This window comes from Coregonus lavaretus (genome assembly GCF_964263955.1).
Source record: "Coregonus lavaretus genome assembly, contig: HAP1_SCAFFOLD_1855, whole genome shotgun sequence".
NCBI lineage: Eukaryota > Metazoa > Chordata > Actinopteri > Salmoniformes > Salmonidae > Coregonus > Coregonus lavaretus.
Genome location: NW_028166567.1, coordinates 1 through 19,060, shown reverse-complemented (window position 1 = coordinate 19,060; position 19,060 = coordinate 1). Strand labels below are relative to the sequence as shown.

General features: G+C 45.3%; 1 protein-coding gene across 1 annotated transcript in view; it reads right to left on the bottom strand.

Annotated features, from left to right (window-relative positions):
* Window positions 1-18,592, bottom strand: part of LOC311114543 (sister chromatid cohesion protein PDS5 homolog A-like) — a 78,796-nt gene extending 60,204 nt beyond the window's left edge. The window contains exons 1-2 of the mRNA XM_084189787.1: window positions 18,504-18,592; window positions 17,454-17,608 (exon numbers count right to left, since the gene is read on the bottom strand). Coding sequence (XP_084045913.1) covers window positions 17,454-17,567 — 114 coding nt within the window. The 5' untranslated portion in view covers window positions 17,568-17,608; window positions 18,504-18,592. The remainder of the gene's footprint in view (window positions 1-17,453; window positions 17,609-18,503) is intronic.
* Window positions 18,593-19,060: the final 468 nt, after the last annotated feature.

Sequence of the window (19,060 nt, the reverse complement as noted above, 5' to 3'; positions counted from 1 at the left end):
CAGGCTGATATTTGCAAAAGCCTGCCGCTTTTCAGGGCACACAATCTCCGCTGCCTTCATCATGCATGTTTTTACAAATTCACCCTCACTAAATGGTTTTGAAGCCACTGCGATTTCATTAGCAATGAGGTAGCTAGCTTTCACTGCAGCGTCACTGATGTCTCGGCTGTGAGTAAACTCAGACTGCTGTTTCTTCAGACCCGCCAACAGTTCATTCACCTTCTCTCATCTCCGCTGTCCTTGAAAGTTGTCATATTTGTCGGCATGAAGACTCACATAGTGGCGACGAAGGTTATATTCTTTCAGCACTGCAACATGCTCTGAACACACCAAACATACAGCTTTCCCATTCAATTCCGTGATTAAATAGGATGACCATTTTTCTTGGAACACTCTGCGTCCACTTTTCTCTTTTTTGACAGAGACATATTGGGGCAATGAGGGTGCCAAAGCACATAATGTTAAAAGTAGAAGCCGTAATAAATATCGCGGGCAAAACAAAGTAGCTCATTGGCTGCACGTGCTTGACCTACTTGCTCTGCCCCGGTATAAACAGTTTGCTTGCTTAACACAATTGCTATTGCGCCATCCAGTGGACGCAATTGGAACAGCAGTTTATTTTATAGAAAAATTGCAGCGCATTTTTATACTTAAAAAAAAATAAAAAATATTTTTTTATTTTTTTTAGAAATCATCTCGCGGGCCGGATTAAACCCGTTTGCGGGCCTGATCCGGCCCGCGGGCCGTACGTTTGACACCCCTGATCTAGAGAGAGAGAGAGATGATTGGTTAAGGTCTGGTCCATGTAGATCTTCACTACCATCTAGAGAGAGATGATTGGTTAAGGTCTGGTCCATGTAGGTCTTCACTACCATCTAGAGAGAGAGAGAGATGATTGGTTAAGGTCTGGTCCATGTAGATCTTCACTACCATCTAGAGAGAGAGAGAGATGATTGGTTAAGGTCTGGTCCATGTAGGTTAGGGTTGGTTGGTATCTAGATTTCCATACACAAGGGCCGCTATTTAAAATAATAATAATTATCCAGGAGGGGATTGAATGTCTCTGCTGGAACCAAGAATCTTGATCTTGACATCTAGCCACTTAGCTACTAGCAAGTTAGCAAACCAAATGCATAGCTGGAGCCCAGAGCTGGATATCATTTATTTGACACATCTTAGATTTGTTTTTTTGTGTGTTTTTTAAAGTATCTCTCTATGATAGTGAAGACCTACTGTATATTAGGCTTGGGCGATATACCGTATCCCGGGGTATTTCCAAATACCGATGGAAAGTTGTACCGTCGGTATTTCCAAATACCCCGGGATATACGGTATATCGCACAAGCCCAATCGAGAGAGAGAGAAAGTGATTGATTTGTTGATTGTGTTCTGGTCCATACGACTCCAACACAATCTGATAAAGTGATTGGTGGATAATGCTTATTCTTCTTTAAAAAAGGTGCAATATGCAGAAATCGCGCCGCCATTTCCTGGTGGCTAAAATTCTAATCGTTTGCCTAATTTAAGTTTGTGACAAAACAAGCGTAGAGAATCACTGCACCATCTAAACCGCTGTGAAATATCTTTTCAATACCCAAAAAGTATTGTATTTTCAGCTGTTTGAAGCTGGTGAACAAAACCAAAAGTAAAAGACAAAAACGTAACTGAAATGGCGAACATAGCACAGATCTACCGCTACGTAAAACTTCCTTCAATGAGAATGACAGATCTATAACTTAAATTTCTATGGGAATTTGGTCAAGTCGCCCAAAAAGTTAAAACTCAACTCCATTAGTACAATCTGTAGCCTAAGCACTGGACACTACATACAGTCAAGCAGAGTGAGTTAGCTTGACAGTTAAAAACCAGATTCCATTACTAATGTATCATTGGAATAAAACCAGCTTCCATTACCAATGTATCATTGGAATAAAACCAGCTTCCATTACTAATGTATCATTGGAATAAAACCAGCTTCCATTACTAATGTATCATTGGAATAAAACCAGCTTCCATTACTAATGTATCATTGGAATAAAACCAGCTTCCATTACCAATGTATCATTGGAATAAAACCAGCTTCCATTACTAATGTATCATTGGAATAAAACCAGCTTCCATTACTAATGTATCATTGGAATAAAACCAGCTTCCATTACTAATGTATCATTGGAATAAAACCAGCTTCCATTACTAATGTATCATTGGAATAAAACCAGCTTCCATTACTAATGTATCATTGGAATAAAACCAGCTTCCATTACTAATGTATCATTGGAATAAAACCAGCTTCCATTACTAATGTATCATTGGAATAAAACCAGCTTCTATTACTAATGTATCATTGGAATAAAACCAGCTTCCATTACTAATGTATCATTGGAATAAAACCAGCTTCCATTACTAATGTATCATTGGAATAAAACCAGCTTCCATTACTAATGTATCATTGGAATAAAACCAGCTTCCATTACTAATGTATCATTGGAATAAAACCAGCTTCCATTACTAATGTATCATTGGAATAAAACCAGCTTCCATTACTAATGTATAATTGGAATAAAACCAGCTTCCATTACTAATGTATCATTGGAATAAAACCAGCTTCCATTACCAATGTATCATTGGAATAAAACCAGCTTCCATTACTAATGTATCATTGGAATAAAACCAGCTTCCATTACTAATGTATCATTGGAATAAAACCAGCTTCCATTACTAATGTATCATTGGAATAAAACCAGCTTCCATTACTAATGTATCATTGGAATAAAACCAGCTTCCATTACTAATGTATCATTGGAATAAAACCAGCTTCTATTACTAATGTATCATTGGAATAAAACCAGCTTCCATTACTAATGTATCATTGGAATAAAACCAGCTTCCATTACTAATGTATCATTGGAATAAAACCAGCTTCCATTACTAATGTATCATTGGAATAAAACCAGCTTCCATTACTAATGTATCATTGGAATAAAACCAGCTTCCATTACTAATGTATCATTGGAATAAAACCAGCTTCCATTACTAATGTATCATTGGAATAAAACCAGCTTCCATTACTAATGTATCATTGGAATAAAACCAGCTTCCATTTCTAATGTATCATTGGAATAAAACCAGCTTCCATTACTAATGTATCATTGGAATAAAACCAGCTTCCATTACTAATGTATCATTGGAATAAAACCAGCTTCCATTACTAATGTATCATTGGAATAAAACCAGCTTCCATTACTAATGTATCATTGGAATAAAACCAGCTTCCATTACCAATGTATCATTGGAATAAAACCAGCTTCCATTACTAATGTATCATTGGAATAAAACCAGCTTCCATTACTAATGTATCATTGGAATAAAACCAGCTTCCATTACTAATGTATCATTGAGCTTCCATTACTAATGTATCATTGGAATAAAACCAGCTTCCATTACTAATGTATCATTGGAATAAAACCAGCTTCCATTACTAATGTATCATTGGAATAAAACCAGCTTCCATTACTAATGTATCATTGGAATAAAACCAGCTTCCATTACTAATGTATCATTGGAATAAAACCAGCTTCCATTACTAATGTATCATTGGAATAAAACCAGCTTCTATTACTAATGTATCATTGGAATAAAACCAGCTTCCATTACTAATGTATCATTGGAATAAAACCAGCTTCCATTACTAATGTATCATTGGAATAAAACCAGCTTCCATTACTAATGTATCATTGGAATAAAACCAGCTTCCATTACTAATGTATCATTGGAATAAAACCAGCTTCCATTACTAATGTATCATTGGAATAAAACCAGCTTCCATTACTAATGTATCATTGGAATAAAACCAGCTTCCATTACCAATGTATCATTGGAATAAAACCAGCTTCCATTACTAATGTATCATTGGAATAAAACCAGCTTCCATTACTAATGTATCATTGGAATAAAACCAGCTTCCATTACTAATGTATCATTGGAATAAAACCAGCTTCCATTACTAATGTATCATTGGAATAAAACCAGCTTCCATTACTAATGTATCATTGGAATAAAACCAGCTTCCATTACTAATGTATCATTGGAATAAAACCAGCTTCCATTACTAATGTATCATTGGAATAAAACCAGCTTCTATTACTAATGTATCATTGGAATAAAACCAGCTTCCATTACTAATGTATCATTGGAATAAAACCAGCTTCCATTACTAATGTATCATTGGAATAAAACCAGCTTCCATTACTAATGTATCATTGGAATAAAACCAGCTTCCATTACTAATGTATCATTGGAATAAAACCAGCTTCCATTACTAATGTATCATTGGAATAAAACCAGCTTCCATTACTAATGTATAATTGGAATAAAACCAGCTTCCATTACTAATGTATCATTGGAATAAAACCAGCTTCCATTACCAATGTATCATTGGAATAAAACCAGCTTCCATTACTAATGTATCATTGGAATAAAACCAGCTTCCATTACTAATGTATCATTGGAATAAAACCAGCTTCCATTACTAATGTATCATTGGAATAAAACCAGCTTCCATTACTAATGTATCATTGGAATAAAACCAGCTTCCATTACTAATGTATCATTGGAATAAAACCAGCTTCTATTACTAATGTATCATTGGAATAAAACCAGCTTCCATTACTAATGTATCATTGGAATAAAACCAGCTTCCATTACTAATGTATCATTGGAATAAAACCAGCTTCCATTACTAATGTATCATTGGAATAAAACCAGCTTCCATTACTAATGTATCATTGGAATAAAACCAGCTTCCATTACTAATGTATCATTGGAATAAAACCAGCTTCCATTACTAATGTATCATTGGAATAAAACCAGCTTCCATTACTAATGTATCATTGGAATAAAACCAGCTTCCATTTCTAATGTATCATTGGAATAAAACCAGCTTCCATTACTAATGTATCATTGGAATAAAACCAGCTTCCATTACTAATGTATCATTGGAATAAAACCAGCTTCCATTACTAATGTATCATTGGAATAAAACCAGCTTCCATTACTAATGTATCATTGGAATAAAACCAGCTTCCATTTCTAATGTATCATTGGAATAAAACCAGCTTCCATTACTAATGTATCATTGGAATAAAACCAGCTTCCATTACTAATGTATCATTGGAATAAAACCAGCTTCCATTACCAATGTATCATTGGAATAAAACCAGCTTCCATTACTAATGTATCATTGGAATAAAACCAGCTTCCATTACTAATGTATCATTGGAATAAAACCAGCTTCCATTACTAATGTATCATTGGAATAAAACCAGCTTCCATTACCAATGTATCATTGGAATAAAACCAGCTTCCATTACTAATGTATCATTGGAATAAAACCAGCTTCCATTACTAATGTATCATTGGAATAAAACCAGCTTCCATTACTAATGTATCATTGGAATAAAACCAGCTTCCATTACTAATGTATCATTGGAATAAAACCAGCTTCCATTACTAATGTATCATTGGAATAAAACCAGCTTCCATTACTAATGTATCATTGGAATAAAACCAGCTTCCATTACTAATGTATCATTGGAATAAAACCAGCTTCTATTACTAATGTATCATTGGAATAAAACCAGCTTCCATTACTAATGTATCATTGGAATAAAACCAGCTTCCATTACTAATGTATCATTGGAATAAAACCAGCTTCCATTACTAATGTATCATTGGAATAAAACCAGCTTCCATTACTAATGTATCATTGGAATAAAACCAGCTTCCATTACTAATGTATCATTGGAATAAAACCAGCTTCCATTACTAATGTATCATTGGAATAAAACCAGCTTCCATTACCAATGTATCATTGGAATAAAACCAGCTTCCATTACTAATGTATCATTGGAATAAAACCAGCTTCCATTACTAATGTATCATTGGAATAAAACCAGCTTCCATTACTAATGTATCATTGGAATAAAACCAGCTTCCATTACTAATGTATCATTGGAATAAAACCAGCTTCCATTACTAATGTATCATTGGAATAAAACCAGCTTCCATTACTAATGTATCATTGGAATAAAACCAGCTTCTATTACTAATGTATCATTGGAATAAAACCAGCTTCCATTACTAATGTATCATTGGAATAAAACCAGCTTCCATTACTAATGTATCATTGGAATAAAACCAGCTTCCATTACTAATGTAACATTGGAATAAAACCAGCTTCCATTACTAATGTATCATTGGAATAAAACCAGCTTCCATTACTAATGTATCATTGGAATAAAACCAGCTTCCATTACTAATGTATCATTGGAATAAAACCAGCTTCCATTACTAATGTATCATTGGAATAAAACCAGCTTCCATTTCTAATGTATCATTGGAATAAAACCAGCTTCCATTACTAATGTATCATTGGAATAAAACCAGCTTCCATTACTAATGTATCATTGGAATAAAACCAGCTTCCATTACTAATGTATCATTGGAATAAAACCAGCTTCCATTACTAATGTATCATTGGAATAAAACCAGCTTCCATTTCTAATGTATCATTGGAATAAAACCAGCTTCCATTACTAATGTATCATTGGAATAAAACCAGCTTCCATTACTAATGTATCATTGGAATAAAACCAGCTTCCATTACTAATGTATCATTGGAATAAAACCAGCTTCCATTACTAAGGTATCATTGGAATACAAACAGCTTCCATTACTAATGTATCATTGGAATAAAAAGCTTCCATTACTAATGTATCATTGGAATAAAACCAGCTTCCATTACTAATGTATCATTGGAATAAAACCAGCTTCCATTACTAATGTATCATTGGAATAAAACCAGCTTCCATTACTAATGTATCATTGGAATAAAACCAGCTTCCATTACTAATGTATCATTGGAATAAAACCAGCTTCCATTACTAATGTATCATTGGAATAAAACCAGCTTCCATTACTAATGTATCATTGGAATAAAACCAGCTTCCATTACTAATGTATCATTGGAATAAAACCAGCTTCCAATACTAATGTATCATTGGAATAAAACCAGCTTCCAATACTAATGTATCATTGGAATAAAACCAGCTTCCATTACTAATGTATCATTGGAATAAAACCAGCTTCCATTACTAATGTATCATTGGAATAAAACCAGCTTCCATTACTAATGTATCATTGGAATAAAACCAGCTTCCATTACTAATGTATCATTGGAATAAAACCAGCTTCCAATACTAATGTATCATTGGAATAAAACCAGCTTCCATTACTAATGTATCATTGGAAGAGTACTAGAGGAAGGATAACAAAACTCTCATTCTCTCTCCCACTTAACAGAGAAAGAGACGCAACTCCACTCAAAACAACACCCTCTAGCACTAGGACCCAGCAGACACCACCTCCTCAAGTGTGTGGGTTGCCAGGCAACCAGGAGCAGCAATCCAAGCTGCAGGCAGTTGGGGGGGGGGGGATGGGTTCTGAAACAGGCAGGCTGCAGAGGAGACAAGTCCCTCTGCTTCTCCCTCGCTCTCTGGCTCAATCTACCGTGGAAAAAAAGCCTCCACCAGAAACTGTGAAATCTTTCTCTACACCAGCGCTGGACTGGGGACTCATACTGCATGTAACTGACCTGATTCGGCCCATGTATGAAGAAAAATATGTTATGCACTCACTAACTGTAAGTCGCTCTGGATAAGAGCGTCTGCTAAAATGACTAAAAATGTAAATGTGGTTTTGTTTATGAGAATAGCTGAGCTGGCTGGCGAAAGGGAACGGCTGGTTTTTTATCTATTTATGCAAAACCTTATACCCAAATACACCCTGGTCCTCTGTAGCTCAATTGGTAGAGCATGGTGCTTGTAACGCCAGGGTAGTGGGTTCGATCCCCGGGACCACCCCATACGTAAAAAATGTATGAACACATGACTAAGTCGCTTTGGATAAAAGCGTCTGCTAAATGGCATATTACATTCTGCTGTTTGAGCACATTTCTTTCTCTTTCTCGAAACCCTTCACAGCAGTCTGGACACTACTATCTAAAGCAGTTTAAAATGTCTGAAAAATAAAGGCTTTCCTTCTCCAAAATGTTAATCTTACGTACCTGCATTCTTATAACAATATCAAGTCAAAAGCTATCCCTGAACTTCACAGCCGCTCAACACAAAACCAATCATGCACAGCTTTCAGAGAGAGGAGTGGGGGGAGAGAGGAGAGAGGAGAGGGGGGAGAGAGGGAGAGAGGGAGACAGAGAGAGGAGAGGGGGGAGAGAGGAGAGGGGGGAGAGAGGAGAGGGGGGAGACAGAGAGAAAGAGACAGAGAAGTAACACATCTACCTTTATTCTAAATTGCCTGAACAGAATCTCAGAGAATAGACGTTTTAACCAGCTAACGTTGACACACTTTCAGACATAGCTCTTGATGTTAAAATGGGTTGTCGGGAGTGTCAAGTCAGTCCGTTTATCCCATTTCAAGTCTCCTTAGCTTTAAAGCTGATGAAACTGCCACTTCTGTTGAGGATATTACAACAAGAAAGATGATACTTCAAAACAACTAACACCGTTTTCCCCCTCTGACATCACTAACAGCAGAATACAGTGCAAGTATTCAGACCCCTTGACCTTCCCCACATTTTGTTACGTTACAGCCTTATTCTAAAATTGATACAATAATGTTTTCCCCTCAATCTACACACAATACCCCATAATGACAAAGCAAAAACAGGGTTAATTTATTTTGCTAAAATATTAAAAATTACAACAAATACCTTATTTACATAAGTATTCCAACCCTGGGGCGGAACAGTGAGAAAGGTGCTGGGGCAGAACAGTGAGAAAGGTGCTGGGGAGAACAGTGAGAAAGGTGCTGGGGAGAACAGTGGGAAAGGTGCTGGGGGAGAACAGTGAGAAAGGTGCTGGGGGGGAACAGTGAGAAAGGTGCTGGGGGGGAACAGTGAGAAAGGTGCTGGGGGGAACAGTGGGAAAGGTGCTGGGGGGAACAGTGGGAAAGGTGCTGGGGGGAACAGTGAGAAAGGTGCTGGGGGGAACAGTGAGAAAGGTGCTGGGGAGAACAGTGAGAAAGGTGCTGGGGAGAACAGTGGGAAAGGTGCTGGGGAGGACAGTGAGAAAGGTGCTGGGGGGAACAGTGGGAAAGGTGCTGGGGGAGAACAGTGAGAAAGGTGCTGGGGGGGAACAGTGAGAAAGGTGCTGGGGGGGAACAGTGAGAAAGGTGCTGGGGGGAACAGTGGGAAAGGTGCTGGGGAGAACAGTGGGAAAGGTGCTGGGGGGAACAGTGAGAAAGGTGCTGGGGGGGAACAGTGAGAAAGGTGCTGGGGGGAACAGTGGGAAAGGTGCTGGGGGGAACAGTGGGAAAGGTGCTGGGGGAGAACAGTGGGAAAGGTGCTGGGGGGAACAGTGAGAAAGGTGCTGGGGGAGAACAGTGGGAAAGGTGCTGGGGGGAACAGTGGGAAAGGTGCTGGGGGGAACAGTGGGAAAGGTGCTGGGGAGAACAGTGGGAAAGGTGCTGGGCGGAACAGTGAGAAAGGTGCTGGGGGGAACAGTGAGAAAGGTGCTGGGGAGAACGGTGAGAAAGGTGCTGGGGGGGAACGGTGGGAAAGGTGCTGGGCAGAACGGTGAGAAAGGTGCTGGGGAGAACAGTGAGAAAGGTGCTGGGGGGAACAGTGAGAAAGGTGCTGGGGGGAACAGTGAGAAAGGTGCTGGGTGGAACAGTGAGAAAGGTGCTGGGGAGAACAGTGAGAAAGGTGCTGGGGGGAACAGTGAGAAAGGTGCTGGGGGGAACAGTGAGAAAGGTGCTGGGTGGAACAGTGAGAAAGGTGCTGGGGAGAACAGTGAGAAAGGTGCTGGGGAGAACAGTGGGAAAGGTGCTGTGTGGAAACAGTGGCGTTGTTTCACGGATTCCAGCTTTAAGAACTAAGTTACTTCAGAGTATTTAGGAAAGTTAGCCAACTCATTGATCCTGCCCAATAGAGGACTTTGTGAAGTTCCTTGACAGTTGATATAACCATTTGCACACCACATCCACGGTCACCCTATGGACTCTGGTAAAAATGGGCCAGTTTGCCTCAGGGGATCCATACACAACAAAACAAACGTCCCTCCCTGATGCTCATCAAACTCCACACCGCCAGACACTTCCCTCCCTGGCGCTCATCAAACTCCACACCGCCAGACACTTCCCTCCCTGGCGCTCATCAAACTCCACACCGCCAGACACTTCCCTCCCTGACGCTCATCAAACTCCACACCGCCAGACACTTCCCTCCCTGACGCTCATCAAACTCCACACCGCCAGACACTTCCCTCCCTGACTCTCATCAAACTCCACACCGCCAGACACTTCCCTCCCTGATTCTCATCAAACTCCACACCGCCAGACACTTCCCTCCCTGACGCTCATCAAACTCCACACCGCCAGACACTTCCCTCCCTGACGCTCATCAAACTCCACACCGCCAGACACTTCCCTCCCTGACGCTCATCAAACTCCACACCGCCAGACACTTCCCTCCCTGACGCTCATCAAACTCCACACCGCCAGACACTTCCCTCCCTGACGCTCATCAAACTCCACACCGCCAGACACTTCCCTCCCTGACGCTCATCAAACTCCACACCGCCAGACACTTCCCTCCCTGACGCTCATCAAACTCCACACAACAAAACAAACGTCCCTCCCTGATGCTCATCAAACTCCACACCGCCAGACACTTCCCTCCCTGACGCTCATCAAACTCCACACCGCCAGACACTTCCCTCCCTGACGCTCATCAAACTCCACACCGCCAGACACTTCCCTCCCTGACGCTCATCAAACTCCACACAACAAAACAAACGTCCCTCCCTGATGCTCATCAAACTCCACACCGCCAGACACTTCCCTCCCTGACGCTCATCAAACTCCACACCGCCAGACACTTCCCTCCCTGACGCTCATCAAACTCCACACCGCCAGACACTTCCCTCCCTGATGCTCATCAAACTCCACACCGCCAGACACTTCCCTCCCTGACGCTCATCAAACTCCACACCGCCAGACACTTCCCTCCCTGACGCTCATCAAACTCCACACCGCCAGACACTTCCCTCCCTGATGCTCATCAAACTCCACACCGCCAGACACTTCCCTCCCTGACGCTCATCAAACTCCACACCGCCAGACACTTCCCTCCCTGACGCTCATCAAACTCCACACCGCCAGACACTTCCCTCCCTGACGCTCATCAAACTCCACACAACAAAACAAACGTCCCTCCCTGATGCTCATCAAACTCCACACCGCCAGACACTTCCCTCCCTGACGCTCATCAAACTCCACACCGCCAGACACTTCCCTCCCTGACGCTCATCAAACTCCACACCGCCAGACACTTCCCTCCCTGACGCTCATCAAACTCCACACCGCCAGACACTTCCCTCCCTGATGCTCATCAAACTCCACACCGCCAGACACTTCCCTCCCTGACGCTCATCAAACTCCACACCGCCAGACACTTCCCTCCCTGATGCTCATCAAACTCCACACCGCCAGACACTTCCCTCCCTGATGCTCATCAAACTCCACACCGCCAGACACTTCCCTCCCTGATGCTCATCAAACTCCACACCGCCAGACACTTCCCTCCCTGCTGCTCATCAAACTCCACACCGCCAGACACTTCCCTCCCTGACGCTCATCAAACTCCACACCGCCAGACACTTCCCTCCCTGCTGCTCATTAAACTCCACACCGCCAGACACTTCCCTCCCTGATGCTCATCAAACTCCACACCGCCAGACACTTCCCTCCCTGATGCTCATCAAACTCCACACCGCCAGACACTTCCCTCCCTGACGCTCATCAAACTCCACACCGCCAGACACTTCCCTCCCTGATGCTCATCAAACTCCACACCGCCAGACACTTCCCTCCCTGATGCTCATCAAACTCCACACCGCCAGACACTTCCCTCCCTGACGCTCATCAAACTCCACACCGCCAGACACTTCCCTCCCTGATGCTCATCAAACTCCACACCGCCAGACACTTCCCTCCCTGATGCTCATCAAACTCCACACCGCCAGACACTTCCCTCCCTGCCGCTCATCAAACTCCACACCGCCAGACACTTCCCTCCCTGACGCTCATTAAACTCCACACCGCCAGACACTTCCCTCCCTGACGCTCATCAAACTCCACACCGCCAGACACTTCCCTCCCTGACGCTCATCAAACTCCACACCGCCAGACACTTCCCTCCCTGACGCTCATCAAACTCCACACAACAAAACAAACGTCCCTCCCTGATGCTCATCAAACTCCACACCGCCAGACACTTCCCTCCCTGACGCTCATCAAACTCCACACCGCCAGACACTTCCCTCCCTGACGCTCATCAAACTCCACACCGCCAGACACTTCCCTCCCTGATGCTCATCAAACTCCACACCGCCAGACACTTCCCTCCCTGACGCTCATCAAACTCCACACCGCCAGACACTTCCCTCCCTGACGCTCATCAAACTCCACACCGCCAGACACTTCCCTCCCTGATGCTCATCAAACTCCACACCGCCAGACACTTCCCTCCCTGACGCTCATCAAACTCCACACCGCCAGACACTTCCCTCCCTGACGCTCATCAAACTCCACACCGCCAGACACTTCCCTCCCTGACGCTCATCAAACTCCACACAACAAAACAAACGTCCCTCCCTGATGCTCATCAAACTCCACACCGCCAGACACTTCCCTCCCTGACGCTCATCAAACTCCACACCGCCAGACACTTCCCTCCCTGACGCTCATCAAACTCCACACCGCCAGACACTTCCCTCCCTGACGCTCATCAAACTCCACACCGCCAGACACTTCCCTCCCTGATGCTCATCAAACTCCACACCGCCAGACACTTCCCTCCCTGATGCTCATCAAACTCCACACCGCCAGACACTTCCCTCCCTGACGCTCATCAAACTCCACACCGCCAGACACTTCCCTCCCTGATGCTCATCAAACTCCACACCGCCAGACACTTCCCTCCCTGATGCTCATCAAACTCCACACCGCCAGACACTTCCCTCCCTGATGCTCATCAAACTCCACACCGCCAGACACTTCCCTCCCTGCTGCTCATCAAACTCCACACCGCCAGACACTTCCCTCCCTGACGCTCATCAAACTCCACACCGCCAGACACTTCCCTCCCTGCTGCTCATTAAACTCCACACCGCCAGACACTTCCCTCCCTGATGCTCATCAAACTCCACACCGCCAGACACTTCCCTCCCTGACGCTCATCAAACTCCACACCGCCAGACACTTCCCTCCCTGACGCTCATCAAACTCCACACCGCCAGACACTTCCCTCCCTGACGCTCATCAAACTCCACACCGCCAGACACTTCCCTCCCTGGCGCTCATCAAACTCCACACCGCCAGACACTTCCCTCTCTGGCGCTCATCAAACTCCACACCGCCAGACACTTCCCTCTCTGGCGCTCATCAAACTCCACACCGCCAGACACTTCCCTCCCTGACGCTCATCAAACTCCACACCGCCAGACACTTCCCTCCCTGACGCTCATCAAACTCCACACCGCCAGACACTTCCCTCCCTGACGCTCATCAAACTCCACACCGCCAGACACTTCCCTCCCTGACGCTCATCAAACTCCACACCGCCAGACACTTCCCTCCCTGACGCTCATCAAACTCCACACCGCCAGACACTTCCCTCCCTGACGCTCATCAAACTCCACACCGCCAGACACTTCCCTCCCTGACGCTCATCAAACTCCACACCGCCAGACACTTCCCTCCCTGACGCTCATCAAACTCCACACCGCCAGACTCTGTAGACAAATGCTGTCCAGACCCAGCCCTAGGGGTTAACACACCGTTAATTTAAAATCTGTGTAAGGGTGTTACTATACCTCAGCTCAGTGCTCGACTTGGACTGAAATAGGTACCGTTTACGTTTAGGTGCTAGTCCGGTACTGTTTGTATTTAGGTGCAGGAACTCCACAAGACTTTTGAGCTAATATTCTATAAAAGGAGGTGCAGGAACTCGGGCAGTAGAACGTTTGAGGTGCCGGTACGGTTACCCCGTTCCGGTGAGCTCCTGCCCAAGTCAGTGTAGAAGTCGTTTTTAAACAGTCTTGTCTTTTTGTTCCTGTGCTACCACGGTCTATCCCCATCCTGTGCTACCACGGTCTCTCCTCATCCTGTGCTACCACGGTCTAATCCTCATCCTGTGCTACCACGGTCTCTCCTCATCCTGTGCTACCACAGTCTACCCTCATCCTGTGCTACCACGGTCTATCCCCATCCTGTGCTACCACGGTCTATCCTCATCCTGTGCTACCACGGTCTGTCCCCATCCTGTGCTACCACGGTCTAATCCTCATCCTGTGCTACCACGGTCTAATCCTCATCCTGTGCTACCACAGTCTATCCTCATCCTGTGCTACCCTCATCCTGTGCTACCACGGTCTCTCCTCATCCTGTGCTACCACAGTCTACCCTCATCCTGTGCTACCACGGTCTATCCCCATCCTGTGCTACCACGGTCTAATCCCCATCCTGTGCTACCACGGTCTATCCTCATCCTGTGCTACCACGGTCTATCCTCATCCTGTGCTACCACGGTCTATCCTCATCCTGTGCTACCACGGTCTCTCCTCATCTCTATCCTCATCCTGTGCTACCACGGTCTAATCCCCATCCTGTGCTACCACGGTCTAATCCCCATCATGTGCTACCACGGTCTACCCTCATCCTACCACGGTCTATCCCCATCCTGTGCTACCACGGTCTATCCCTATCCTGTGCTACCACGGTCTAATCCCCATCCTGTGCTACCACGGTCTATCCCCATCCTGTGCTACCACGGTCTATCCCTATCCTGTGCTACCACGGTCTATCCTCATCCTGTGCTACCACGGTCTAATCCTCATCCTGTGCTACCACAGTCTATCCTCATCCTGTGCTACCCTCATCCTGTGCTACCACGGTCTCTCCTCATCCTGTGCTACCACAGTCTACCCTCATCCTGTGCTACCACGGTCTATCCCCATCCTGTGCTACCACGGTCTAATCCCCATCCTGTGCTACCACGGTCTATCCTCATCCTGTGCTACCACGGTCTATCCTCATCCTGTGCTACCACGGTCTATCCTCATCCTGTGCTACCACGGTCTCTCCTCATCTCTATCCTCATCCTGTGCTACCACGGTCTAATCCCCATCCTGTGCTACCACGGTCTAATCCCCATCATGTGCTACCACGGTCTACCCTCATCCTACCACGGTCTATCCCCATCCTGTGCTACCACGGTCTATCCCTATCCTGTGCTACCACGGTCTAATCCCCATCCTGTGCTACCACGGTCTATCCCCATCCTGTGCTACCACGGTCTATCCCTATCCTGTGCTACCACGGTCTATCCTCATCCTGTGCTACCACGGTCTAATCCCCATCCTGTGCTACCACGGTCTAATCCCCATCCTGTGCTACCACGGTCTACCCTCATCCTACCACGGTCTATCCCCATCCTGTGCTACCACGGTCTATCCCCATCCTGTGCTACCACGGTCTATCCTCATCCTGTGCTACCACGGTCTATCCCTATCCTGTGCTACCACGGTCTATCCCTATCCTGTGCTGCCACGGTCTATCCCCATCCTACCACGGTCTATCCTCATCCTGTGCTGCCACGGTCTAATCCTCATCCTGTGCTACCACGGTCTATCCTCATCCTGTGCTACCACGGTCTGTCCCCATCCTGTGCTACCACGGTCTAATCCTCATCCTGTGCTACCACGGTCTACCCTCATCCTGTGCTACCACGGTCTACCCTCATCCTGTGCTACCACGGTCTAATCCCCATCCTGTGCTGCCACGGTCTCTCCCCATCCTGTGCTACCACGGTCTATCCTCATCCTGTGCTACCACGGTCTAATCCCCATCCTGTGCTACCACGGTCTATCCCCATCCTACCACGGTCTATCCCCATCCTGTGCTGCCACGGTCTCTCCCCATCCTGTGCTACCACGGTCTATCCTCATCCTGTGCTACCACGGTCTAATCCCCATCCTGTGCTGCCACGGTCTATCCCCATCCTACCACGGTCTATCCTCATCCTGTGCTGCCACGGTCTATCCCCATCCTGTGCTGCCACGGTCTATCCCCATCCTGTGCTACCACGGTCTATCCTCATCCTGTGCTGCCACGGTCTATCCCCATCCTGTGCTGCCACGGTCTATCCCCATCCTGTGCTACCACGGTCTATCCTCATCCTGTGCTGCCACGGTCTATCCCCATCCTGTGCTACCACGGTCTCTCCTCATCCTGTGCTACCACGGTCTCTCCTCATCCTGTGCTACCACGGTCTAATCCTCATCCTGTGCTGCCACGGTCTATCCCTATCCTGTGCTACCACGGTCTAATCCTCATCCTGTGCTGCCACGGTCTATCCCTATCCTGTGCTACCACGGTCTAATCCTCATCCTGTGCTACCACGGTCTAATCCTCATCCTGTGCTACCACGGTCTAATCCTCAGCAGAACACAACAGCAGCATTCGTGACATCATAATGCAGGTGCAGAAGAAGGCAGACCTCCTTTGCGGCGTCATAAAGCGTCCTCCAACGACGTCATAAAGAACACCAGTGCCATGTGTTCTATATCTATGACAGTACCACGGTCCAGTACCATGAAAAAAAAAACGTCACAATAACACACATTTCTGGCTATTCCCAGCAGAGTAGCAACGTTTATTAAAAACAATACTGGAACCATAGATAGCTACGGCAGGTAGCTTAGCGGTTAAGAGCGTTGTGCCAGTAAACCGAAAGGTCGCTGGTTCTAATCCCCGATCCGACTAGGTGAAAAAAAATCTGCCGATGTGCCCCTTGAGCAAGGCACTTAACCCTAATTGCTCCTGTAAGTCGCTCTGGATAAGAGCGGTCTGCTAAATGACTAAAAAAATGTAAAATGTCTCTGAAAAGCTATGCTCGCTTGCTTTACTTTTCCTCCATTCATCTCAGTCTCTCTCTCCCCCTGCCTATATTAGCACAAGACTAACTCGGCTATAGCACCTTCCATTCATGTTTAGAGAGTTGGGGTGCTATTGGTAATCTGCCAGTGGCTGGACATTGATCTAGTGAGTCTGAAGAGATAGCTACAGTATGTTTAGAGTTACAAACCCAACCCCCCCCCCCCCCAGCTCACTTGGTCTCTCCCACCACCTCTGTAGCTCAATTGGTAGAGCATGGCGCTTGTAACGCCAGGGTAGTGGGTTCGATCCCCGGGACCACCCATACACAAAAATGTATGCACACATGACTGTAAGTCGCTTCGGATAAAAGCGTCTGCTAAAATGGCATATTATAACATCCCAGCTCAGTCAGTTAGCTTGGGGCGGTTCGACCGACCTACCTTTAACCGTTTCACCACCTCGTCGTTGCTGATCTTCTCCGTGATTTCCTTCACTCCAAGCGGGTAGGTGATCTTGCCGTCCCCCGCCGGTTTCTGCTGCTGCGGGAACTCCATGCTTGGTCGGGTGTTTAATCCACACAGTCCTCTACTGGCCTCTATGGGGCAGAAAACAAAAGTTCAACACAACCATTCTACCGCACTTCTCATAAAAAAACATGTTTAAAAAACACTGTTTTGTGCTTCTGGTGATTATTTATGCGATAGACTGCGAGGGGAAGATGAACGCGTCAGTCGACAGCGTGAAATGTCTCCCCGAATTAAGTTTTTTTTTTGTAGAATCAAAATACAATCGTCGCTGCGCTAGCTAGCATGCTAGCTAATAAGCGCGATATCCGCTCTGCAATCGCATGCTCTTTCATAAAGATAATGTTTTTGTAGCCACCAGTTGGTTTTTGCGTTTTGAAATACAAACAACAAGACCATTACACCTGTCTTTATGGTCAACGAGTCCGACAATCAAATTAATATATATATATTTTTAAAAAAAACATCAAATTGCAGGATGAGCAGCGATGCTAGCTAGCTATGCTAGCTGGTTCATGAGACCCACACTGTGGTATGCCATACTAGCTAACTAGCTAGTTAGCATTGTTCGCCTAGGCCGCAAACTATTCACACAAACACACCATCATCACATTTGACATTAATGTTGCTACAAATTAGGACAGAAAAATTCACTAACGAAGAATCGTTATTCTCAAGAGCTCTTCCTGCGACCGACTCCTGCCATGTTTAGCGTTTAGAAAAACTTTTATGTGTCAGGAAAATACATATAAATCACTTATTTGTTTGAACCTTCAGCTCTCTCTCACATCGCTTCCTACAATCGCGCTAGTTCTCTGGACATTAAAAACGGATTTTCAACATCAACAATTATCACCCAAAAAAGAAAGCTCTCTACACACAACTATGGCCCCTAAAAAAAAATCTGCATACGGTAACCGCGGTCCACAAACACCACAAAAATTGTATTCCCTTTCTCATATTTACCTCACGAATGAGCTGGTTTTTTAATTCATGAGTGTGGCACAGGTTAGGGTTTTTTAGTTTCGGCACAAAGATCCTTCTCTCCAGTCTCAACAGCCAGTCAGTGCAGTTTGAAACGTCTCCCCTCTCTCTCTCTCTCTCAACGCTGGGTGCACAGCGCCGCCCCTCGGTCTAACCAGGGTACTGCAACACACATTTCATCAGGCTGATCCCAGGTCAGTATTTAGAAGTTCCCTGAATGGCTACGGGTTGAAGTCGGAGGAGGGTAAAACTGATTCTAGATCTGTGCCTCCTGCCGGAACATATCTCCCCTCTCTCTCTCTCTCTCAACGCTGGGTGCACAGCGCCGCCCCTCGGTCTAACCAGGGTACTGCAACACACATTTCATCAGGCTGATCCCAGGTCAGTATTTAGAAGTTCCCTGAATGGCTACGGGGTTAAAGTCGGAGGAGGGTAAAACTGATTCTAGGTCTGTGCCTCCTGCCGGAACATATCTCCCCTCTCTCTCTCTCTCAAAACGCTGGGTGCACAGCGCCGCCCTCTTGTCTAACCAGGGGTAC